Here is a 13,032-nt window from a genome sequence, read left to right as displayed (position 1 = left end):
AGCAACCCAGTAATAAAAACTATATTTACTCCCATTTTTACTCCCATAGATGAAGAAATAATAGAAACTGAAAATTTAAGGAAGTTGCTCAAAAACATGTAATCAGAAGAGGTGGCACATGGGTAACTTTTTAGACCTATATGCCCCGAAACTGGCAAACTTTTCTGTAAAGGGCTGAATAATAAATATTTGAAATTTTTGGGGCCACATGGTCACTGTCACAACTACCCAATTGTCCACTGTGGTGTGAAAGCAGCCATAAAAAAAATATGTGTACACGAATGGGTATGGCTGTGTTCCAATAAAGCTTTATTTACAGAAACAGTGGGCTGCAGTTTATGCACCTCTGCTTTGGATGATTCTTCTGGAGATTGCTGGCATCGTGATTTTATGTCCTTTAAAAAAGATAGGGTTTAGGCAGAGGGGAAATTGGCAGCTAAAAGCCACAGTTTGCTTCTATATTCATAGGAAAACTATAGACTAAACCTCTCAATTCCAGGCAAGTGACGGAATATCTTTTGGGGCTATTTGACAACATTTGTAGATTAAAGAGAATACGTAACCAAGTCTGGTTCACAGTATATCATTTTCTGTAATTATACGCGAGTGCACTTCACAAAGAAATTTGGAACTAGAAGTATAGAATACATTGACAAAATGTTCTAGCTTACAGTCAATAGGCAGAGAGGAGCATTTTTATATCTAGTTGATCCAAATCTGTAATGGATGCTTCTCTAAAAACATGCAATTCAACTATTTGACTTGCCTATTACTTCATTCCTAGTGGCTTATGGTATTTTCAATCAGGTGCCATGTTTTGTAGATATAACAGAGGAAAGGAGACATGGATGGGTTTGTGGGGGGCTCCTCAGTGGTTTCTGTCAGGCTCATGTTCTCTAAGCACAGTGTGTCCATCTTGGTTTCAGGGCCTGTTACCAGAAAGCAGGAGTGCCTCTTTGAGATTTGTTCACAGTATTGCGATGACAGGTACAAATTCATCTGGTCCCAGACAGTCATACGACTCTTCTAGAAACCATGAATAAATCCCCACACACATCCTCCCCCGTTAGCATTCAGACTTCATACATTTTTAAAGCCACATTTAGCTCATTCTGTACAGAGGTGTCTATGCTCTACCACCTTTTATTTAAATATTTAGATGGTCTAACTTTTCCTGAGTGATCAGGTAGAGGATTGCAACCATCTTGATTACTGGTGCTATAATGGGGAGGCAAACAGAGGTCATAATACAAAAAAAAAAAAAAAAAAAAAATTTACTGGCTTTGCAATTCCTGATAAGAAACATTTGCAATAAACTTTTACCTTACTAGTTATACTCTAGTTAGGTTACCACTAAGATGCATCTGTATTTTCAACATCCATGGAGAAAGATTAACAGGAATCAAAGGGGATAAATCATGGTTGAGGTTCTAAACTGGTCATAGAGAAGCCACTGAGAGTTTGAGAGAATAATGCACGTCCTATGAACCCTCTCTTCTGGAGCGTAGGACATAGCTTGGAGAATGCAACCAAGCTATGACTAGGAAGTGTCTTCTTGGGGCTGCTGTACCCATCTGGAGGGGGAAAGTGAAGATTGGAAAGGGGAGGGACTGAGAAGGCTAGTTCTATTTAAAGTAATTTTCTAAAGTAGAGGTGATGTTCAGCTTATGCAACACATGTGATATCGATGAAAATTCATCCCTACCTAAAATACGCTCCCAAATTGAGTTCTGGAGCAAAGGGCTTATCTGAAACAATGGTGGAACCACTTCCTGAAGCCTGGACAGGAATCCGATAGGTGTTGCTATTTTTAATTTCCAAAATGACCACGTCTTTGAAGGTCAGTGTATCGTTCAGGTTGGCCGTCACTGTCAGTTGAATATCAGTTTCCGGGGGAACCACGCCTTCACTGGGTTCAACTCTCCAAAGGGACTTTTTATGTACCTGCAACACAAGACCACAAGTTCACGGTGAAGATATTCTTGGCTTTTCCCTCTGCACATGTCAAAGCCCTTCTGTGCTTCACATGGCGGGCAATGCAGAACTCAACATCACAGACAAACAGCATTTTTTCAAACCAAAGCAGCTGGTTGTTTGTGGACTTTTCATTTTTCGAAAAGCAATTTGATTCTTCGGAGCAAATCTACAATTCTACTTTTGAATGCTCTGTGAAGATTCTTCACATCTCTTTGTCTAGATGCCAGCCCAGGTCTCTAGCAAGCTGATACTAATTATCTGCTCTAATCACCAAATTCTGAGAGTGTCAACAGAAGATACAACACCCTTCCTGGAATTTGGAATTTTTAAAAGAAATGCTTTTCCAGTGCAAAGTTTCTATGATGCTGCGGTGAGGATGAACAGCTTTCATTAATGGGCACAATACAGGATGTTGTCTTGATTTCTATTACTTAATAATAATAAATTTCTATTTGCTAAAATTCTAAACTTATTCTGAAATATGTGATAGAACTAAATTATAGAGTTGAAAGCAACTCTCACCCATCAGTTCTCTGAGACTGATTAAATCCTCACAGCTCACACTCGTTTTCCTCAAGGCCAAACAATACTTCTCAATGAAGTCTACTCTGATCATCACCTTTTAAATTGCAACCCTTCCCCCAGTACTCCTGATGCCCTTTACCTAACTGTTCTATTTTTTCCCCTCAGCACTTATTATCTTCTAACATTGTACATGATTGACTTATTTATTATGCTTGTCTGTGTCCTTGCACTAGACTATAAGCTCTCCCTAGAAGGGATTTTTGCCGTTTTTGTTCTTGTTGCTCTTGTTGATTGATATAACCCCAGCATCTATAACTATGCCTGGTACATAGTAGGTGCTTACTAAATATTTGATAAATGAGCTACTGTAGCTGCCTTTTGATCAAGTCCTTTGAGGTTAGAGAACTCATTTCTTATATAAGGTAATTTTCTCCAGGTATTAATAACTCGGACTGTTAGATATCTCTCCTTATCTTAAGTAGAGATATGTTTGGGTTTCTTGGGCCTTCCATATACTGGTATTTGGTCCATGCCCTTGGAACTAAATAGGATAAATTGAATCTTTCTCTTTTGTTTAACAGTCCTTCAAATCCTACATTCCAGCTTTAGAAGAAAACCTTACATGGCACAAACAGGTTCCAAAGGAAGTTGGAAATTTGCTTAAGATGTCAAATCATAAAAACTGACTCATGCTATAAGCATCTTATTTAATCTAAAAATATAAATTCTGCTTCTGTGATGGTAATACATCTATTTTGTCAGGCTGCTTTTAAGGCTTTTCTCCTTATCTCTGATTGTAGTGCAGGTTCACCTTAACATGTCTAGTTACGGGTTTATTTGCATATGCTGGTTGGAATTTGCTACCTTTCTAGAATCTGTGGTTCGATATCTTTTATTTCTGGAAAATTCTCAGCCTTTATAAATATTGTTTCTGCCTCATTCTCTTTTTCCTCTCATTACTCCAATTATATATGTGTATGACTTTCCTAATGTATTTTTTCTGTCTCTTAGTCTCTCATCTGCATTTTCCAATGTTTTGCTCTCTCTGCTTCATTTTGGATTTCTTCTGAGCTATCTTTCAGTTCATGAATTCTTTCTTCAGCTGTGTGTGATTCACTGTTAAACACACTTATGATGTTCCTAATTTTGTTTTTTTGTATTTTTGAATTCAGGTCTTATTATTTATATTTATTTTTATAAATTTTCAGCCTATTGAGATATTTTAACACCCTGATATTTGACTTAACAGCTACTACTCCAGTCTCTCTTAGTTATGTACAAATTTGATAAGCAAATTGTTTTTAGAACTTTTCAACTAAATATAGCAAATACATATTCGATGGCTCTGAGGTCCAAGTGTTATGGGAGACACAAAAGTGTCCAAAGCACGTTCCTTGCCCCCAAGAAACTGACAGTAATGACACACACAGAGACAAACATGTAAACAACAAAATTTCAAGTCAGAAGGAGATATGGGTGAAAGTGCTTCAGAGAATCTAAAGAACAAGATGTTTTCCAGAGCAGAGAATGTTGAAACCTTTGGATTGTATGCTAAATATACCAGACATGGTTTTTTTCACTCTCCAATTGTAAAAATGAGCTTACAATAGCATAATACAATTAGTGTGTGATTCCTAATTGTATTATGCTATTGATTAATAAAATGAAATTTACTCCATCCTAATTTTATATATAAACAACTCAAAATTAACCAAAAGCATCGTCTCTCTAGTTTGATTGCTATATCATTTCAATCAATTCTGATAGTCCTGTTTTATTTTGGAGAAGAAATTATTCAGAAATACATATATGGATTAATGTTCATAGAAAATATTTAGTGATTACCAACAATACATTGGGAAAAGGCTGAAAAAAGAAGAGATGTGGAGATCATTTAGAAACTTCCAGGATAATAACTGAAAGCAAAGCTAAAGCCTCCAGTTCATTGGAGAAGGGTTTGATTATTCCCTTGTGAATCTCCTATTCTTCTGAGGATGGTAGCTGAGAAGAAGCCCTCTGAAGAAAAGGACACAGAGGAAAACAATGTATTTAAAAACAAATGTAAAATATACTCTGTGGGCTGGATTTGAGAGGCCATTCCAGTCCAAACCTTTCCTTCTTCCCTTTACTTTCTATAGTGTACTTCTCCTAGCAAAAAGAAAAAGAAAGAAATGTAAAAGACATGTAGCTCTATGGGTGAATAGGTACAATATAAGGCTACGAGCCAGAAACTTTTTGACGGCATAGGTCAGGTTTGGAATAGGGCTGTGCTGATGATCGCTGTAAATAAGAAGAATGTATACCCAATTTGCAGCTAAGAGTTAGAAATTTCAGCCAGGCAGAATCTCACAGGGTGGCAGCCCTTGGACTGTCACTAAAAGCCAGGTCTGGCCCTACTGCAGATTTAGAAACTGAATTGAGCCCAGAATGATGACTCGCTTAGGAACAGGCTCACAGGTATTGAATAAAGAGAATCTAACATTTAAAACAAAATGCTAATTTCCCAACTAACAATTGAGGACAGACCAGAATGCTAGTTATATTTCCTGCTGATTTGAAAGTCTATACAGGAACTAATAAATAAATTGCATTTTAAAATTTAAATAAATTAAATGAAGCAAAGGAGAACAGGTCTCAAGATAATAAATTGTTTATAATGAGGATGTAGATGAAATTTTATTTTAATTTTGGCATTAATGGAAATTATAGACTTAACTCTATGTCAAGAGTCCTATTATTACTCCTGGTCTTTTCATGTGGGTCACCTCTAGAGACACAGATATAAGAGAAAATAAACATTAAATACCACACTAGATGAACTAGAGTTGAGACAGGATATTTGTATGATAATTATCTCTACTCCAAAAAAATTCATGAAAAAAAAAATGCTGATTCTTGTATAACTCAATCTCTTTTTCTGAAATTTTCTCTCTGACTTTTCTGATAATAAATTAGCCCTAGTATAGTACTAAAATATTAAGAAAACAATAAGCAAAGCCTATCTTTCCAGAACATTAATTTGCATTTATTTATAATTTTATCTTAAGATATTAGTAACAAATAGAAAATAATCCTCATGAATTTAATTTTCAGGATTATAGATACATTATTACTGACAAGAGAAACTACAAGGATTGAATATCACTATATTTGGCTCATATGAGGTCAAAGAAATAATTTCTAACATATCTTCTTAATTTATTTAAAACACATTTTTTAACAGTCCTGGTCCATTCACAGCAATGTATGTTTTTTTCTAGCATGCACTTCCAAACTCTTACAGCCCCTACCAATTACCTACTTCCAAAGTCACTTCCACATTTTTACGTATTTGTTTCAGCATCACCCCACTCACTCTCAGTACCAATTTCTGTCTTAGCTTGGGCTGCTATACTCAGAACAAAGTGCAGTAGGCTGGGTGGCTTATAAACAACAGAGGTTTAATTCTCTCAGCTCCTGAGGCTGGCAGTCTAGGATCAGGGTGCCAGCAGCATTGAGTTCTGCCAAAAACCCTCTTCTGGTTTGAGGACTGCCAGCTTCTCATTGTATTCTTGCGTGGTGAAAAGCCAAACAGAGGAGGCAAGTAAGCTCTCTTCTAAGGACTCTTATTAATAAAATCCCATTCATGAGAACTCCACCCTCATGACCTCGTCTAACCCCAATTACCTCCCAAAAGCCTCATCTCCTAATACATTGTGAGACAGGTTTCAGCATATGAATGTTGAGGAACACAATCATTCTATCCATAACATTCCACCTCGGCTCCCCAAAATTCATGTCTTTTCCATATGAAAAATACAGTCTTCAATCTGGAAAATGGCTCTCACCAGAACTCCACTGTGCTGAGACTCCAGTCACGGGAGTTGTGAACAATAAATTTCTGTTATTTATAAGCCACCCAGACTATGGTACTTTGTTATAATAGCCTGAACTAAGACATAGTCCCCAAGTGAAAACATGAAAATCCTCTAACATATTAATCATAGAAAATGACACAAAAATGAGTTCTGAAACAGCAATAAATGCAAAATAATTTTTTTGCAGATGTTTTTTAATGGATGACTATAGCTTCATTTCATCAGAGTTTTTATTACTGTAGATAGGAGTTTGGGGCATATTTTTAGTCTGACTTACACAATCAAAGCAATACATGGAATAGATTTATCATGCTTGACTAACCAGCTTTTCTCCTTACTTAGAACTACTTGTCTTTCTCACTTTCAATTTTTAGAGGCTAGGTTACTATTTCATATAAAGTAATGCTAGTCACTATAACAAAAATATCCCTGATGCTCAATGGCTTAATATAACAAAAACCCACTTCCAGTTCACATGAATTCCAATCGGTAGCAGTGGTGAGGATAGGCTTCTCTTCCATCCAGTCATTCAAGGACCCCAGTTAAACAGATTCTGACATGTTTAACTTGTGGCTTCTAAGCCACTCTAGACAGTGACATCCAGTTGGCCAACAAAAGAAGGAAGAGAATGGGGTGTCACATGCTAAGGTTTTATGCATCAAGCCTGGAAGTGGTATATATCACCTCTGTCCACTTCCACTGGCCAGAACTGAGTCATGCAGACACACCTAATTGCAAAGGAAGCTGGGAAATGTCTGGTTCTGGGTCCAAGAGTAAAGGGAGATGGGTATGATGAACTGCTAGTTACTCTCTGCAAAAGCCACCTTGTTGGCTCACTCTATTGCCATATCTTTAGGTCTTCCCTCCACTCCCGTGATCTCAGATTTTGAAAGGTAAAGAGTTCACTCCATCAGAGAAACAGGAAGATAATTTGGTATTTCAACTGATGGGAATTGTAGGCCCAGAGTTTATATCCATCTGCTGTTAGGACAAATTGAGGGGCAGCTAGAAGAGAAAACAAGAATGTTCTAGGCAAGATCATCTCACTCTGCTGGCCCTTCTTCCGAATTTCATGGCCTTAGAGCACTCAATATAGTTGTGCTCATTTATGAGACTCAGCTTACGAGTAAAATATAAATCAATGCCATTTTTGTCCTTTTTTATCAAAAAGCAAATGCCTTTCAGAAAAGGGTACTGTCATCTTTCCCATTCTAACCACTTATTTTTCTCCTCTAGACAGTGGCACAGGTCAATCCTTTGTTCGCAATGAAGAGAGGGTGTCACCTGAATAAGTGCTATTTCAAGTCAGGGGACATTAGTTTTCAATGGATGCGTACCATTTCTATTCTGATTCCTGCTGACATAGATTGGCTGCTCTGGAAAAAAGACCTGAAGTTGCTCTCCAGGGCTGAACTGGTGAATTTTCTTTTTGATGAAGCTTATTAATCAATGTTTGGCATAAAACCAGGCAGCAAAGTATATCATAGAATCCAAGAACAAGGCACATTAAAATGCCAGCTGCTAACATACTGGATTATCCTTACCAAAAGTCAGGCTCTAAATCACTTTCACACCCTTGTGTCTCTTTGGTATTTGACTTTTAGGGATGTCCTTTGTTTTTAGGGAGGATTTGGTCTATGTGACATTTTCTGTTACTGGATGGCAAATTGGACTAAAGAAGGAATGGACGAATGTCTACGGAGGGCATTCAGGAGCCTTTTCAAAACCACAGTCCAGCAAGACAACAGCTAATGGAAACGGGTTAGGGAGGAGGTCTCTGAAGGAAAAGAGATGCAGGTTTGAGTACCAAATCTGCCAGTGTCTAGCTGTTGAACACCGGGCATGTCACTTAGCCATGCCCAGCCTCAGTTTTCTCATCTGTATTTCATGACACTGACTGCACTTTCTACATAGAGCATGGTGATGGTTAAAAGAAGTAATGCATGTAAAACTCAGAATAGTGTCTGGCACATAGTAAGTCCTCATAAATGACAGCTATTGTCAATCATTTTAGCAAAAGCTGAAATGCCCCACGTGACACATAATTATGGGCTCAATAGTAATTGCTAAAAAAAAAAAAAAAAAAAAAAAGATGACAAAACTGAGAAAACAAAGATGAGTGCTAAGAAAGCATTCACATCCAGTGCTCTTGCCAGAGGAGAAGCATTTCATAATGGTTAATGGGAGGCAGAATTCTGAGATGGCCCTCAGATCTCCCTCTCCTGGTAGACAGCTGTCTTCTCCCAGGTATTTAATCAAACACTAATCTAGGGGATGCTGTGAAGGGATTTTGCAAATGTAGTTAAGGTCCTAAATCAGTTGACTATAAGGTGGGGAGATTCTCCTTCGTGGGCCTGACTTAATCAGGGGAGCCCTTAGACGAGATTGAGCTCTTAGTGAACAGATTACAAACGTGAGAGGGCTGATGGAAGGAGCCAAATGGTAGAGAATTGTGGGTGGTTCTACAGCAGCTGCGAGCAGTCCCCGGCTGACAGCTAGCAAGAAAATGGGGACTTCAGCCATTCAACTGCAAAGAAATAAAAATAAATAAATAAACTCTGCCAACAACCTGAGGGGGCTGGAAGTGGATCTTTCCCTAGCCAAACCTCCTCAAAGGACTGCTGAGCTCAGCCAAGACCTTGATTTCAGCTTTTTGAGATGCTAAGGAGAGGATCCAGCGAAGTCATGCCTGGACTTCTGACCCATGGAAACAGATAATGAAATTGCCATTAAGTGTGTGGTAATTTGTTATAGAGCAATAAGAAACGAATACAGGGTTTCATATGTTTTTTCTAAAGATGATAAACAAATGAGTTTTCCTAAGTCTATCACCAAAACTTCAGCAACAGCTGCCTCTATTTTTTTTTTCTTCAGTGAACTGGGGATAGAAAGCCAGCATCATTACAGCAGCCCATGAAAAACACATACAGAAGGTTTGTATGTGCATATGCATAACAGACTGTGCGAAAGATGGAAAACTTGTGATCTTTTGCAATTCAGAATTCCATGCCCACTAGTGATTAGTGTTAAGCCCTTCTCCCTGAGGCTTCACATAGCTAAAGATAACATTTGCTTTTTATTTGACAATAAGGTATCAGCGCCCTTCTCAGGCAGTGCTCAGCTTCCAAGGTAAAACAGTCAGAGCTTTCATAAGTGTCCTTGGTGTGTATTTAATATTTGCCATGAAAGACAGAAGCGAACGCTATTGTTTGCACATGTCATTTCAACAATAAATTAGAGTGAATCTACTAAGGCAGACCTCCTATTCTGTAGTGCTAATGACTATGAAGCTTGAAGAAAATAGCACTGTGCACTGTTCTTCAAAATGATGCGTTTGCCCATTGAAATCTGCAAGAATTTCCTTCCATGGAATGAGAGGACACAAATAACAACAGGAACCAATGTGCAGAGTGAGGGATGTCTTTGGATTTATACTATTATCTCAGCAGATAATCAATTCTTTGTGGAACAAGAACAATGAACAGTCACCGAGGCTTCTCCCATTTGTCTTCTAAATGGTATCTCTAGCCGTACAGTTCTCTGCCCTGAAGTGAGTCACTTTGTTGCTTAAAATAATTAACTGAAAATTAGGAGATGAAGTACAAAACAAATGGTTCTAGAGCTTTACAAGAGAGGCAGAGAGGGTTATGATTAAAAGAGCAGGCTTTAGAGTCACATGATCTCTCGGTCAACTGTAGACTGCCATTTGTAACCAGGTGACCTTGGACTAATGTTAAAATCTAGGCTTCAGTTTCTTCATCTGTTAAATGTGCTATTTGGAGATGAAATAAAATGGGTGCTAAGCATCTGGCTCTTTGCCTACACTCAATCAATGGTGGTTATTACTAACACTATCTTTCAAATGTTCACATCCAGTTCTCCTTCCTGCTTGTGCCCCGCTCCCACCCGCCCCCCAGTCTACACTGTTGACAGGATTCTCTTTTACAGTCTGATCTTGTTCTTCTCTTGCTGAAGATATGGATGGCACTCCAATGTCTGAACCAGTGGTGCTGAATCTTCCTTTTGAGGCAGCTATAGAGCCCCTCCATAGATAATGTTCTCTCTCTCTCTCTCTCTCTCTCTCTCTCTCTCTCTCTCTCTCTCTGTCTGTCTCTCTCTCTCTCAACATATACCCTAAACTTTACATGCAATTTCCAAGGTTGATGGAACCTGTGTGGTGGATATTTGTCATTTTTCTATTTAAAGTAAGACTGGTATGCCAGCTAGGAGCCTCTGGTGTGGAGGATCTATTGCCAATTCTTCCTAAGAAGGCTCCAATGAACTTCACTTTTCCAGGCTGATTTCCCCGGCACTGTCAGCTTCCAGCAGGTACCCTTGGTCTCAGCCACACCAGACCATTCCCCCTTCTCAAGTGTGCTGCACATCATCGCATTTAACTCTGCGGTCCCCTGGAAGTGGACACCCATTGCCCTGTCCTCTTCTTCCTTATCCCTCAAGTCTCCACTCAAATGTTCCTACCTACGAACGTTTTTAATTTTGTAGAAGAATTTACCACTTCCTCCCCTGTGCTTGCATATAACACAGCGCACTCTAACACTCTATTATTTGTGTGTTCATTTCTTTTTTGAGGTTGTAAACCCTTTGAAGAAAGAGGCCATCCGACTTCCTTTTATGTCTCTCACTCCAGTTAGTAAGTACAGTTAGCCCAGTTAGTGCCAGGCCTGGGGAAGATGCTCAAAATATATGTATTGGTCAATAAAATACACAAAAATGTTCAGCATCACCAGCAAACCAAAGAAACACAAACTCAACTAACAACACAACACTTTTTCATCTGCTAGATTTGGCAAAAACAAGCAAAATGTTGGCAAGAGCCTGGGAGAGGGTGGCATTCTTCAACACTGCCGGTGTGTGTGGGGGAGGTGAGATGTAAATTGGTACAAATTTTCTGGGAGATAATTTCGTAAGATGTACCGAGACTTTCAGTTACGTTCATATCATTTGACATAGCAATTGCATTTCTGAAAATTTAGTTAAGGATGTGAGCAGCAATTATAACAGGAGCATTGCCTACAGTGGTGAAAAACTGAACACAATCTATGAGTAGGGGATTTGTGAAATCAACTGTGGTGGAGCCAAACGATGCAATGAAGTCAGTCACTGAAAATGATGTGGACAGGAACATTCCTTAATAATTCATATCAAAAGTGCCTGCACTATATTGTCGAGGGAAAATGGCTGGTAACGAAATAGAGATTATCTGATGGGAGAGGACTGGGAAAACACAGACAAACATGCACACACAGTAAAGTTCCAAAAGGTGTTCACCAAAAATTTAATCGTGTTAACTGCAGGGTGGCACTATGAGTGACTTTTTCCCTTATCTTTCACTTCCTTTTGTTTTTATAAAGATAATGTTTTTTATGTAACAGGAAGACACACACTTATATTTATTGAATAAATGACTCATCCTAACTCAACTCTTTAGAGCCCATTTAATTTTAACTCTGTTTGCTCTCCTGCTTCGGTTTCATTCCCAGTTTCTTTTTTTCTTAGACATTTTTTCTTTAAAAATAAATAATACATGGACACAATGTAAAACTCAAATGGATTCAAGAGTAGAGTCTCTCTCTCATGCCTGCCCAAGGCCACTAGTTACCATCCCCAGAGGCTGCCACTGTGCAGTTCTCTGCGTATCTTGCCAGAAATACTTTATGACTAAAAAAATTATGTTTGCATATATAGTTTTTCTTGCATAAATGGTAGCGTACTTATACATACTGTTCTGTAGGGTGATTTAAATTTTTAAATTTTATTTTTATGAAATGTGTACACACACACAATTTACAGAGTCAAATGGTTCTAATAAGGCATATTATAAAAAAAAAGGAAAGTAGTTCCTTGAACCTACTCTCCTGCTCTTCCCCATTATTCTCACCCTTGCCCATTAACAGAGACAACCACTATCAATTCTTTTAGCATTTTCTTTTGTGTTTGCCTCCATAACTCTAGTAATCTACTGCTACTTCTCAATGTTTCAGTTTGAGCATTATCCATTGCTTCTATGGAAAACAATGATAGCTTTAATCTCTCCCTCTCTCCATGCGTCTTTCTCTCATCTTGTTAACAAATATGACTGCCTACTGTCAGTGCATAAACAGGTGGAATAGATTCTTTAGTTGGTAATGACAATGAAAGCCATCCCTTAAAAGTGACATGAGTTGGCATCTTAGTTCGGGCTGTTATAACAGAATACCATAGACTAGGTGATTTGTAAACAACAGAAATTGCTCCCAGATCTGGAGGGCACAAGTCTCAAATCAGTATCAAGATAGTCGAGTTCTGGTGAGAGTTCTCTTACAGGTTGCAGACAGCCATGTTTCTCATTATATCCTCACATGGGGTAAGGGGCAAGATAGCTCTCTGGGGTCTCTTTTATGAGGGCATTAATCCCATTCATGGGGTCTCTACCCTCATGACCTAATTACCTCTCCAAGGCCTCACCTCCTTATACCATCATAGTGGGGGTTCGTGTTTCATTATCTGAATTTGGGGGTGACACAAACATTTAGTCCATAACAGTTGGGTTGATTATGATGCTGGTAATGGGGAAAAAGTTATAAATTTTTACAGAGGAGGGAATGTGGGATTTGAAAAAAAAACAGCCATTTGATCCATATAAAGGAAATTTTACCTTAATCTCCCTCTGTGG

The 13,032-nt window shown here is 38.4% G+C and overlaps 1 protein-coding gene across 1 annotated transcript in view; it reads right to left on the bottom strand.

The window, feature by feature from the left end:
- HYDIN (HYDIN axonemal central pair apparatus protein) overlaps positions 1-13,032 on the bottom strand; it is a 299,173-nt gene that overhangs the window by 155,407 nt on the left and 130,734 nt on the right. The window contains exon 19 of the mRNA XM_033128646.1: positions 1,706-1,944. Within this exon, the coding sequence (XP_032984537.1) occupies positions 1,706-1,944 (239 nt within the window). The remainder of the gene's footprint in view (positions 1-1,705; positions 1,945-13,032) is intronic.

The sequence above is a fragment of the Rhinolophus ferrumequinum genome, chromosome 15, assembly GCF_004115265.2.
Source record: "Rhinolophus ferrumequinum isolate MPI-CBG mRhiFer1 chromosome 15, mRhiFer1_v1.p, whole genome shotgun sequence".
NCBI classification, from domain to species: domain Eukaryota; kingdom Metazoa; phylum Chordata; class Mammalia; order Chiroptera; family Rhinolophidae; genus Rhinolophus; species Rhinolophus ferrumequinum.
This window is presented reverse-complemented; position numbering and strand designations above follow the sequence as displayed.